This window comes from Nanorana parkeri, unplaced genomic scaffold (assembly GCF_000935625.1).
Source record: "Nanorana parkeri isolate BGI_ZX_2015 unplaced genomic scaffold, ASM93562v1 scaffold10, whole genome shotgun sequence".
Classification (NCBI taxonomy): Eukaryota; Metazoa; Chordata; class Amphibia; order Anura; family Dicroglossidae; genus Nanorana; species Nanorana parkeri.
In genome coordinates, this window is record NW_017306278.1 from 4,245,492 (window position 1) to 4,259,242 (window position 13,751).

At 44.8% G+C, this 13,751-nt stretch overlaps 1 protein-coding gene across 1 annotated transcript in view; it reads left to right on the forward strand.

Annotated features, from left to right (window-relative positions):
- The first annotated feature begins 13,459 nt into the window (after positions 1–13,459).
- The window catches only part of API5 (apoptosis inhibitor 5), an 18,349-nt gene continuing 18,057 nt past the window's right edge, over positions 13,460–13,751 (forward strand). The window contains exon 1 of the mRNA XM_018554974.1: positions 13,460–13,627. Within this exon, the coding sequence (XP_018410476.1) occupies positions 13,559–13,627 (69 nt within the window). The 5' untranslated portion in view covers positions 13,460–13,558. The remainder of the gene's footprint in view (positions 13,628–13,751) is intronic.

The following is a 13,751-nucleotide window of genomic DNA, read 5'->3' on the forward strand; positions in this document are numbered from 1 at the left end:
CCTGGGTCGCTATGGCATGTGGGGGTGCTGGCTGTCACAGACACAGCTCAGCAGCGGCCACGGCGCATTTCCCCTCATAGCCGCTGCGGAGCTGGGTCAGTGACAGCCAGCCGATGCGGCAGATGAGGGCGGTGTACGGAATGGAGGAGGAATAACAGAGGAGTCGGGGCCCGGGGACGGAACAGGAGTCGGGGCCCGGGGACGGAACAGGAGTCGGAGCCCGGCGACCACAGAGACGCTGACAGGTAAGAGATCTCAGACCCTGCAGAGCCCACTATGGAGAGTCTATGGTGGGCTCTGCAGGGTCACTCTCCGCTGGGGCTCTGCAAGTGGCATGACTAGCAATCACGGGGCCCCATACAAAATTTTGCTATGGGGCCCTGTGATTTCTAGTTACGCCCCTGGGTGCATCCCTAGTTTTTAGGTTAGGTTAGGGTAAGGTGTGGAAGGTTTAGAACTTCAGTCAGCTCTAGCTCTTTGTATCTTTGTGTTGGTGCTTTTTCATCACCTTCTGTCTATTAGATGTGTGCGATTTTGTTTAGTTCAGAATTTCATTCGGAATGAAACAGGGGAGCGGAGAGCTGTGTGTTATTCTGTGACAGTTCTTTGCCTCTCTGTTGACATTCGGGTTGTGGACTGTGGGACATATTATTCTGGTGCTTTTTTGGGCATTGGAGTTCCCCCTAAAATTCCAACCTAAAGGGCCCGGTGGGCCTAGAGGTAACCACACACTGGGTTTTTTAATTGTTTCCGCGGACTGTCAAAACGTTAAAAAAAAAAAGTAAACATTTATTTTGAGTTCGCACTTCTCTGGATTTGAGTTCGGCTCAATATGAAGCAGGTTCGTATTCAGAATTTGGGGTTTTTTTGCAAAAATTATCACATACATATAATAAAAAGGAAGGGCAATGTGATGAAACAATGTTATGTATGTTGTCCCTACTACTATTACAAAGAATTTGAGGAGCTGCACCCTGTGAATATATGTGAACGTACATCCTGGGGGTATATATGCACAAGTGAACGTTCTTTAGCTTTTTGTCCTTTTAAATGTAATTAAATTTGAATGTTCTGGTTGTGAAATCGCATTATGTATGTAGCCCTATCCAGGGGCCATTATGTGATATTACAATCAGAATGTTTAAATATAAATGCACTTGTAAAGGAAAAAAGAACATTCATTGGGAATACAGGTGAAACTCGAATAATTAGAATATCGTGCAAAGTTCATTTATTTCACTAATGCAACTTAAAAGGTGAAACTAATATATGAGAGAGACTCATTACATGCAAAGCAAGATAATTCAAGCCGTGATTTGTCATCATTGTGATGATTATGGCTTACAGCTCATGAAAACCCCAAGAACCCCAAATCTACAACCTCAAAAAAGTAGATTATTACATGCAATCAATAAAACAAGGATTGTACATAGAACAATATCGGACCTCTGAAAAGTACAAGCATGCATATGTACTCAGTACTTGGTTTGGGCCCCTTTTGCAGCACTTACTGCAATTACTTTTGCACGATATTCTAATTATTCGAGTTTCACCTGTATATACACACCCCGGATGAACATTCGCAGATATCTGCAGGGCGAACGGTCAAGGGAATTCTTTATAAATCAAACCTCTTGTACGTTTCCAAAGGAGCTCTAGTAATATAATATTGTTCTGTTTCAGGGACAGAGATCTAAGAAGGAATTTATTGCTGCGCAGAGTCCTTTACGGGAAACAGTCAACGACTTTTGGCAAATGATTTGGGAACAGAATGTAACCACGGTCGTCATGCTCTCTAGGATTCAACAAAATGAACCAGTACTGTATTACATTTAAATCCAGTTTTAATTTAAGAGTCCTGGTACTTAGAAGTTTTGGAAGGAGTGAAGTCAGGTGACTAAGATGCATAATTAACCCTTTAAAGCTGGCTATACACCCATAGAGTATCTGCAGCTTTTCTATGGTCAGATGGAAAAAGTGCAACAGATTCCTCCATTTACACTAAACTGTGTGGATGGAGCAATCTCCCGCTGGTCCAAGCTTCAGTATCTTGCTAGTCGGCCCCGCTGGCTCTCAAAATACCTAACCAATGCCTGCATCCAATCAGATTGTTCAGGTATTTTGAGATCCAGCGGGGCCGACTAGCAAGATACTGAAGCTTGGCACAGTGAGAGATTCCTCCATCCACACAGTTTAGCGTAGATGGAGGAATCTGTTGCACTCTTTTCATCTGACCATAGAAAATCTGCAGATACTCTACGGGTGTATGGCCAGCTTAAGGGTATGTTGTGTCTGTTACTTCCGCATTAAAAGAATGAAGGAAACTGCAGCCTGGTATAGTTCTGAATTGTTTGCCCTATAAAACGCCAACTTTCTTTTTTTGCTTATGTGTCTTTGTACACTTTAATCAATGGTTAGTAATCAGTTATAAAATAAACCTGTCTCAAATAGGAATGAGCTCTGGTTCAGGCTCAACCTCGTCCAAAACCTGAGCTCCTCCGAAAACGCAAGCTACGTGCAGGTTAGGGCATTCCCCTCTCTTAACTGACCATAAATCAAGGGCTGGGATGCTTGTGCTGACTATGTGGCCTCATGACTTTATTAGGTGAATTTAATTTACATAATATAGGCATGCAGCCATATAAAGTCAATGACATCAATGCATCCCGCCCCTTTGCTTACGTGCAGCTGTGGGTAATTCCCTTGCCCCGGCTCTGATTGGGCAGGAAGGAGTTTCCTTCTGGGTTCGAAGAAGCTTAGGTTCAGACCAGGAGGAGTTCATCCCTAGTCTCAAACCCAAACCATTTATACTGAATATATGATGAAGAACAGAGCCATGGAAAAGCTATACATTGGTCCTCATCAAGGTGTAGTCTCTGGTGTTTACTTGAACCCCGGTGGTTGGATTGGAATTTGCACAGCAAGCACTCCTAGAGTGCAAACCCTGTGGTTGCCTCTCGGATGAAACTTGCATAGCTGATCAGGCTATGATTAGGTACCATTCATTAGGCAGGTTTATGATTGAGATAAAGGCAGAAGCATAGTCAGGAACTGTAGCCAGATATTCTTGCCAAGGGTAAACAGAAGCGAAGGTTAAATGCAGGGTAAGGGGCAAACACATAGTCAGAAAACGCAGCAGGGGTCAGGGCATCCAGAGTTTAAGTGAGGACATGGCAAAGATGGTAAGCAACTAAGGTGATTCTGAAGTACAATAAGATTTGCACCCACATACTAAAACGTAGACGTTTTCCGAACGAGATTCTAACAAACTAAGGGAGCTGGACCAATCACAATCACCAATCTGTTAGAGGGCTTGACTTTTTGGGGTGATTCTTTGGCCAGTATGTGCTTGGTTTGGGGGGGGGGGGATTAAAAGAAGGAGTGCATAAGGACCAACCTATGTCTTAATAATTATCAAAATATGTCCATGTTAGTACTCTGTAAATGAGAAGCAATCTATAGAACTTGCAATTGTTTCATCTCACTTACCTGCAAGTTCTGCATCTTAATCAAGTCATAAAGAGGCACCCTGAACCTCCAGGTTGAATGTTGGGCATGGGGGGTAACAACCCCTTTCTGTACAGAAAAGGTGTTTGCTTCTAAGCTTAAGTCAGGTGGCCAATACCCTACGTGGGCCGTAGTGCCAAGAGCTAAGTAAGGACTCAGCTTGCAGTCCAGAACTAGGCAACCAGGGTCTGTTCACATGGCCAAGTATCTGGGTAAAATTTTCAATCCATCACAAATGTTTTCCTAATCTTGCAAATGTACCGTAAGTGAATGTTTTGGTAAAAATGTGTTCCCAAGTCAAATACTTGCTTTGCTTTGCATCACTATATTTTATTGGACACAGCAGGTGTTAAAGCTTCTGGACATTTGTGATGCCTGCAATAGATGTCAATGGGTGCACCACTTCCCAAACACATTCTAAATGCAATACAGGCATTAGGAATAATTTGAGAAGCATTTGGTATTCATTTTCTATGCTACTGGACAGTGGTGGATAAAGTCACCAGGAGGCCCCTGTGTAAGGCTAGTTTGTTGGCTCTCGGTCCAACTACTGTCCAAGTAAAAACTTTTATTTATTGTGTATCACTTTGCAGCTAGATAGACATTAACTGTGTCCGTGTCTAGGTGACATTTTGATGGTTTCCAAAACAAATCACGTCGCTACTAGTATAAAAGGGTCCCAAGTCCCTGAGGGCTCTTGTGCATCTGAAATGCCTGCACAAATAGTTTGTCTACCCCCCATAGAAGCTATAGTAGCTTCTAACAGATATGAAAACCCTATTAACCCTATTTTTTTGATCATTTAGCTTTGTTCCCTATTGCAGGAATACAGAGAGGAATATTGGCCTGCCAAAGAATCCCGACTTGTTGGCAACCTGCTGGTATCTTTTGTTGGAGAGAAGGCCTCCGGGTGCTGGACTGTTAGAGAATTCACGCTTACACAGGTGAGTAGCTGACCTGTGCTTTGTGCCTGTTGTTGAAATGAAAATTTTTATATTATGAGTTTTATTTTTAGCCCAACAAGTCTTTAATAAAGATGGCCTGTAATTTAAAAAAGGCATTAATTGCAGGGACCAGAGCCACGATTGGGCGGCCCCTGCCTATTTAGAGGTGTGCTATGGATGAGATCATTCTGTAAAGTGGGCGTGATGAGAAGAGCCTGCATTTCTTAGAGGTGGGGTCTGGGCAGGACTAACCCATAAAGTGGGAGTGATGGGCAGCAGCCCCTGCATTTTCTTAGAGGTGGGGTCTGGGCAGTACTAACGCATCAAGTGGGTGTGATGGGCAGTCCCTGCATTTTCTTAGAGGTGGGGTCTGGGCAGTACTAACCCATCAAGTGGGTGTGATGGGCAGTGCCTGCATTTCTTTGAGGTGGGGTCTGGGCAGTACTAACCCATCAAGTGGGTGTGATGGGCAGTGCCTGCATTTCTTTGAGGTGGGGTCTGGGCAGTACTAACCCATCAAGTGGGTGTGATGGTCAGTCCCTGCATTTTCTTAGAGGTGGGGTCTGGGCAGTACTAACACGTAAAGTAGGTGTGATGGTCAGTCCCTGCATTTCTTTGAGGTGGGGGTCTGGGCAGGACTAACCCATAAAATGGGTATGATGGGCACCCCTCCATTTTCTTAGAGGTGGGGTCTGGGCAGGACTAACCCATAAAGTGGATGTGATGAGCAGTCCCTGCATTTTCTTAGAGGTGGGGTCTGGCCAGTACTAACCCATAAAGTGGGCATGGTTTGGGGTTATTTACCCAGAAAGTGGGCGGAATAAATGAGGACTGTGGGCAAGGTTAACAGTGTCCAAGGATCCAAGACCATAACATTGATAATGATGCATGTAATGAGGATAAACAAAGGCAGACAAGTTTAAAGTCCGACCCATGTGACAACCATAGGCATTCCCATATATATATACAGTAAGAAAAAAAGTGTAGCCATGAAAGGGCAGAAAATGTGTCATGTGCAGGACTATCAGGTGAAAATGAGGGGTAAAATGGGTTTGGGGCTTAGAAACGTCTCAATCTTAGCATGAAGGGGGCTGGGAATCTAACCAACCGGTAACTGTTACCCCAGCACTGAATACAGAATGTACAAATAACATATTTTTATAACACAGGTTAAGAAGAATAGAGATTTTCGGGTGCAGCAGTTCGAGTACACCTCCTGGCCGGCGACCGGTGATTCCAGTGAGCGAGAGCTCCTGATACAGTTTGTGACTCAGGTCCTGCAGCATAGAAATAAATATTCCATAAGATACCGCACCTTGGTGCACTGCAGGTACGAGTCTCTAAATATAATGAAAGATGTATAGCCTATGTAAACGTATTCTGGTTGATGCTAAAAATAAGACTATTAAATGTATTTTATGTCTTGTAAATCAGTTAAATGTTAATTATTATACTGTATATACATATTTCATATTTCCCAGTTAGAGGAGATGAGCTCTGAACAGGAACCGCAGCTTTCTCGGATAATATTCATGCTTTGGAATAGACTTGAATAGCAGGGAGATCAGATTACAGTGGAAGCATGAAAAAGTCACAGCAAAGGGACAGATCCCCTTTCTATTGCTTAGCATATACGAGAGCATGGGACTTTAGTCAGTTCTACACAGGCCACACACAAGCATGCAGGTATTTCTGAGTTTAGCATGGAGTGCCATGGACATACCCCGTATTAAATGGATACTTGCAATAGCAGGGAGATCAGATGGCTCTGACAGCATGAAAAGTCACAGAGGAGGGACATGTTGGAAACACAACGGCATACTGATTGTATTACTGACTGTGATATGTCTTTTGAGCTGTAGATGGCGCTGTAGTGCAATGTTAGTTTTCTATATGCATGCTTATCTATGATACACAGGAAGTTTTCCTATATATATACTGTATATATGTTGCAAAATGCTGCATACATACATGTACCGTTCTTCTAACCAAGTAAAACTTATTTCAGCATTCCTCAAGATCTCTGTGCTTCATTTAAACACATAACCAACAGGACACACCCCCTTCATTTCTTTTGACATGTACAGGAGCAGTAGTTCTAATACAAACAAGCATGTAGGTAGTTCTGAGTTTAGCGGTGGCATCACTAGGAGGGTGCGGCTCACACCCGGGTGACACCATTGGAGGGGTGACACCAAAATGACTGACAGTCATTTTGGTGTCACTCCCTCTGAAAAGTCAGGCACTCGGTCATGGACCGAGAGCCCGACAGTTGCACGAGAGAGGAAGGGACTTTTTCTGGAGTAGTCAAGTTTTCTAGCAAATTCAGAGGCATATTACAAGTGAATGAAAACAATTTATTTAAAGGAAATTCATGCAAGTAAGCAACGGAAATACTTGATTTTTTTGTGCTTTTACCTCTAATTTTTTGAAGTGACAGGGTCTCTTTAAATCCATTTTATTTGCACATACTGTACATTTTTACCATGTCATTTCTGTTCAAGAACTGGAGGCAGCAGATGTGGAATGTTCATCGCCCTCAGCCGCATCATTACCCAGCTAGAAACCAGTAATTCTGTAGATGTGTACAGGACAGCTCATGACTTGCAGCTCCACCGGCCGTCCATGTTACAATCTGAGGTAAGCAGTGTGCGTTGTGTATGTATGGGCCGGTCACTTTTTAGCAGGAGCTTTCTGGATTCCCAGCGTGCTTTGCGTCTCTTCACCTGCTGCTTGATGTGATGCAACCTCCATTTCTCAAGACTACATATCACATCATGCATTGCTTCCAGCAAGCAATTATAATGATCCATTGTTCAGACGCGGAGTTGTAGTTCAGAAGGCAGGCTCTGTGAGTACATTGTCAGTACATTGAGGAAGTCCGTCCTATGGGCGTCTTCAATGTAAGTTTACAACCTTCTAGATGGATCTGGTTATTAGAAGTGGGGTAGAACTTATGGAAATTCAATATAGAAATACAGACTTATTTTTAGCTTTTGACCATAGATACCCTTTAAATGCAAAATGCAGAATTCATCAACAAGGGCCACCTCCAGAAACCCTTCAGGCCCATGCCAACCCATCACATATGAGATACCAGTATATAAGTCATCACACCAGACTCCATCTGTAGTTCAAATACCCCATATGGGTGGACTGACTCTTTAAAGGAGAACTATGAGGTGAGTGCTTTTCACTCACCTCATAGTTCTAGCCGACCTGTGACAATGAGACTGTCACAGGTCGGCTCAGTAGATCGGGAGGTGAGCGAACACATACCGGCATTCGCTCACCTCTCGATCCTGTCACGGCTCTCTGCCGTGACAGGGGAGGGGCTGAATTCCCCGCTCCGCCAGCGCTTACTGCCTGAACGGACGGGGGAGGGGGCGGGTACAGCTGGCTCTGCCTCTAGATAGGCAGAGCCAGCTGTCAGTCACGCAGCTGGGCGGATCCTGGCACAATTGTCGGGATCCGCTTCAGCTGCGGTGTCTCAGTATACTGCGGCGTCTCAATATAGCTACAGCACGCGGTATACTGAGCCTAGGGTGACGGGAGGACCCTAGTTTGTGTCCTCCCGTTACCCTAAGGAGAACTATGGGGAAAAGACTTAACCCCATAGTTGTCCTTTAACTTCTGGAGAAGAACAATTATTCTCATAGAATGCCCCTTGTTCACTCACAAGAAGCTAGCCATTCAGATCATATATTCATCCGTCATCAGGAATTATCCTTATGACTCAGCTTCCTTTACCAAATGGGTACAATACATTCTACTAGCATTTTTTGGGGGGGTCTCTCTCTGCATTTCAGTCACATGACATCTCAGGGCTGCAAAGGAAGTTATTGCTGGCGGAATTCCCACTGCGATGTGCTGTGATTGCCAATCTGAACAAGAAGCATATAGCTAAATAATGCTCAGCATATGTCACTGCTTGCAGGTCCTGCTCTCTTGGAAGTGGGATTGGGGAAGTATCTCCACTCATGGCCATCAAACCTAACATATATTATTAGTACTGACAAGGGAGGCAAACGTTCCTCAGCCCAGTCCTCCCCTATCCTTCAAATGCAAAATGCAGAATTCATCAACAAAGCCCATCTCCAGAAACCCTTCGGGCCCATTCCAACCCATCATTTATGAGATACCAGTATACAAGTCATCACACTAGACACCATCTGTAGCTCAAATACCCCATATGGGTGGACTGACTCCTTAACTTCTGGAGAAGACCAATTATTCTCATAGAATGGAAACTCAAAATGTGGACTTTCTCCTCACCTTCTGTCCCAGTGACAATGGTAACCAGGAAACCAGCCAAAGGTTTTAGCATTAGATACACTTTAAATTGTAATTAGATGGTGCATATGCCACTTACAATGTACAAAGTGCAGTATCCCTCACCGGAGAGGTGATCGATTGGTTTCTATGGGTTCATTAAATAATCCCACATGTTCTCTTTCCAGGATGACTATATATTCCTGCACCACTGTACAGTAGACATCATCAGAGCTCGGGACCAAGGGAGGAACAAGAGATATGTAGACAATTTGGAGAACAGCTCAGAAGACCACAGTTATGAAACCACTCTTAAACGTCAACCCTCCGGAGCCCAGGAATATGAAACAGTTCTCAGACGTCAACCCTCCGGAGCCCAGGATTATGAAACAGTTCTCCAACGTCAACCCTCTGGATCCCGGGATTATGAATCTACATACGATTTTACCATTCATACCCCAGAAGAATCCCAAAACGAAGGCTCACAATTGTAGCGAGTGGACGATAAAAACTTGACATTCTAACTTATACATATTAGAAGTCCCATGATGATGGTGGATTCTAACAAAATATGAATGAAGTCGGCTTCTATTTCTAATTGTTGACGAAGAAGGCGCTTATGGTTGGATGGAACTGTATTTTGTATGAAGTCTAGCACATTGTGGAAGGCATTCATTCCTGCAACAGGCCGTAAAATGTGTAGGGCATTCAAAGGGGAGTGTACAATGTATTATTTTTTCATATATTTTCTTTATTTATAATACTCAGAACTAAAATACATTTTCCAAAATAGTGAAATATTGAATATCGCCATGTGAAATTTTGCAAATTAATATTTCTAGCCAGCAGGTGGCGCTGTAAGCTTTATTTACATGTATACCTGTCTGTTTTTAGCTTCTTTGCTGAAAATAATCCTGTTTACAGAGCACTAAAGCTCAAGCACAAAGTGAATGTGTCAGAGCAGCTACTCCCCCTCCCTGAGAACGCTGACTTTGTACATGTATTGAGACTCTGAGGTAACTGGGAAAACGAATTTGGATGAAGACAAAGAAGATGTATTCTCTGAGGTCCCCAGAGATATATGAGATACCAGCGGACAAGTCAGCACACCAGACTCCATCTGTAGCTCAAATATCCCATATGGGTGGACTGACTTTTTAACTTCTGGAGAGAGGCGTAGGCCAAGAACAATGATTCCCAAACTATGTTCACTGGCAAGAAACTAGCCATTCAACAGTGTTTACGTGTTTGGGCCAACATGATATTTCTGGCTATCGTTTAGCACTTTTTGCTGTAAGATATCATTCTCTTTATTGATATTTATGAATTGCAGTGATCTATTTATAACTAATTCGCAGAGCCATTCGCACTACAAATCATTCTGATGCTCGTTCTGTGTGAATAGATGCAAAAACGAACATTCTTTTATTTAATTTCTTTTCGGGGTCAAACGTATGTAATGCAATACTGAGTTATGGCCACTCGATGGAGCTGATGAGCATAGGAAATAAATACTTCAATTGTTTGCTCATCAGCAGCATCTAGTGTCCAAAATGCAGTATTGCATTACATACATTTGACATGAAAAGAAAAATACTGTATATCCGAGAACGTAACAAACATGCAGAATGATTTGCAGGGTAAATGGCTATAACACTTGTAAAACATCTGTGACCTTTTCTATCCATAGCTTACTTTCTGCATTTTTTTTGGATTTGATCCTAAGTATGGGGATAGAATTTGGTGCTTGAAGCCAAGCACTGACTGCATCTGTGAACCATTTGTGAAAATGATTTGCTGTATGTTTATTAAAGAAATGTCCTTCTAAACCTTTAGATTTATCCTTTAAAGTGACATTAAAATCAAAAAATGTTTTCCCTCCCCCCAATGTTAATGTCAGCACTTACCTTAAATGATGTTTCTTAATCCGCTCTTCTTCTTCTTCTTTCCTGATGTTTTCATCTGTCCCTCCAGCGCTGCGGCGGATCTCCGATCCAGCGCTGACTCCTCTGTCCTTGCTGGCACTTCCTGTCCCACGGTGTCTGCATGCGGGTGCACGCGTCCATTGACTTACCTTGTGTCTCTCCCCGCGTCCCGGCCAAAAATTTGAACTGCGCATGCGCCCGCCCCAAGATGCTTTGCGACCTCCCGAGAATGTTCACATTTTCGGACGGGAGCACGTGGGGAAGACACAGGTAAGTTTTCCCCGCTTTTAAAGCGTTTTTTTTGTTTGTTTGTTTTTTACACTTTTTGCATATATCTACTGCTTGCTAGAAGTAGATATATGCAAAAACACTGGAGGCTTTTAAGGAGAACAATGGGGTCAGGGCTTTTCCCCATAGCTCTCCTTAGGGTAACGTGCGGACACAAACTAGCGGCCTCCCGCCACCCTAAGCTCAGTGTACCGCGAGCTGTAGCTCGCGGTATACTGAGGCGCTGCAGCTGAAGCGGATCCCGACAATTATGTCTGGATCCGCCCAGCTGCGTGAGTGACAGCTGGCTCTGCCTATCTAGAGGAAGAGCCAGCCGTACCCGCCCCCTCCCCTGTCCGTTCTGCCAGTCAGCGCTGGAGGATCGGGAAGGGGGGAATCCAGCCCCTCCCCTGTCACGGCAGAGAGCCGTGACAGGATCGAGAGGTGAGCGAACGCCGGTATGTGTTCCCTCACTTCCCGATCTACTGAGCCGACCTGTGACAGTCTCATTGTCACAGGTCGGCTAGAACTATGAGGATGAGTGAAAAGCACTCACCTCATAGTTCTCATTTAATTATACTTTAAGGTCTTAATCCTTTTCATCATTAAAATATACATTTCAAAAGTGCATCACACAGAGATTTATACTACTGTTAACAGTAACCTAGGCATCCGCTAAAGCCTACATTTCTTTCAGTCATTCAGAGCAGGGTGTCTTAGGCCTCGCTCACATGGGCTTCACAGACATCCCAACCTGCAAAACCTTATTTCAGGGAGGTTCCCGTCAATGAGATCCCTGGCTTCAACTTGTATAGGAGCAATCTGCACCATAAGCTTTTGCAAAGCATTTGAAAAGCTTTGAGCAAACTTCCATCAACTTTGTTATTTCCAGTGTGTGAGGATGTTAAATTTAGCTCTTCATGGGAGTCCTTACTGCCACTTTAAACAAACTACTAGTAGGTTCCAGCAGGCTTTCGACAAGTAGTTGTAGCGCCCTGGTGGAAAGGGTGCTATTAAATCTAGTGTTTATCAGATTGTATGTGGTCTGATACTAATTCGTAGTTTGGTTCATGTGGTTCTCCCCCTAAACATTATATCATTGCTTGCCATCTGTCTGCTACCAGAGGTACTGTATGGCACTGCAGTGGCGTAACCAGAGTTGCGGAACAAAATTTTGCACCCCTCCCCACCACCATTATATCACAATCTCATCCATACTGCTGTCCCTCTGGTTCTAAGGATAATTCAAAACAATACGCAATACATTATACAGCAATGCAGAATGGCAACTGACTATAGGGGACTACAAATCCCAGCAATACACTGTACAGCAATGCAGAATGGCAACCGACTATAGAGAACTACAAATCCCAGCAATGCATTATACTGCAATAGAGAATCACAACCGGCTATAGAGGACTATAAATCCCAGCAGGCAGACACGGCCCTCTAATCAGGCATGTTAGAGGGCCGCCTGCTGGGGCCTCCGAGGCCCCCCTTGAGGAGGGAGCAGCCGCCAAGATTAGAAAGCCGCATCTGATGCAGGCGGACTGGCCGGGAGCAGCAGTGATGGGCCCCCTGACGGCCACGGCCGTATGGTCAGTACGGCCCTGCACCCGGGGCAGGCGCACTCCCCCCCCCACTGAGACCAATGATGGAGCACTATTCCTTCCACTGACACGAATGATGGAGCACTATTCCTTCCACTGACACGAATGATGGAGCACTATTCCCCCCACTGACACCAACGATGGGGGACTATTCCTCCCACTGACACGAATGATGGAGCACTATTCCCCCCACTGACACCAACGATGGGGGACTATTCCTCCCACTGACATCAATGATGGGGCGCTATTCCTCCCACTGACATCAATGATGGGGCACTATTCCTTCCACTTCATAGAGCTGCCCCTACACCTTGTCTCCACCTCCGCTCCACTGATGGTATGGCCATTGGCGTCCTCATGTCCTATACACTGTATAGGATGTGATGACTCAAGGATCCTTAGACCGCTGGAGCGGAGGGGGAGAGAGGCTTCAAGGCTTCAAGGTTCAGGTGAGTATAACTTTATTTTCGCTCCTAGACCACAATAAGCACGTTAAAGTGACATTAAACCCTCAGATTTTTTAACACAAACCAATACTGTAATGTGCGCCATTAGTAACATGACTCCCATGCTGAGATAAAGCAAGCAGAGAATACCTACATATCCTAACAATTGTTTCAATTAGGGATGCACCCATAACGTTTTTTCGGTATCAAGCAGCTTGTAACCTGAAGGACCAATCAGAAAGAAACAGCACAGCCGCCCAAGAGAGAAAATTACTTCTCACTTATTAAGTGTTAGAAACTTGCAAGACTCCAATGTGATTTGCTTTGTGTACTTTGCACAGGGGCCACCAGGTGTCACTGTGACCCGCATGTGCTTCCCATTCTTTACCATTGTACTCCGGGCCACGAGGTGGCGCTGTGATCAGCCTTCGCTCCGCGTTCATTGCCTATGCATGCAGTGTCCCCAGGTGCCGCCAGATGTCGCTGTGGCCCGCCTCCTCCGCGCTGATCTTTCCCGCCCGTCTCGTCGGTAGTTGGTGGCTACGCAGTGTGAGGCCGGACCTGAACGAATCCCGGAGCCGCAAGCCATGCCGACCGTAGAGGAGCTTTACCGCAACTATGGCATCCTGGCCGACGCCAAGGACGACGTCAGCAAGGTGAGAGCGGAGCGTGTGGGTCAGGTGACCGGGCCTGTCCTCGTGTGTTTGTGTATGGGGACGGTGTTCACCTATGTCCGGCCTCTCTCCCTGCCCCATGGCCCCATATACCAATCTGCAGGAA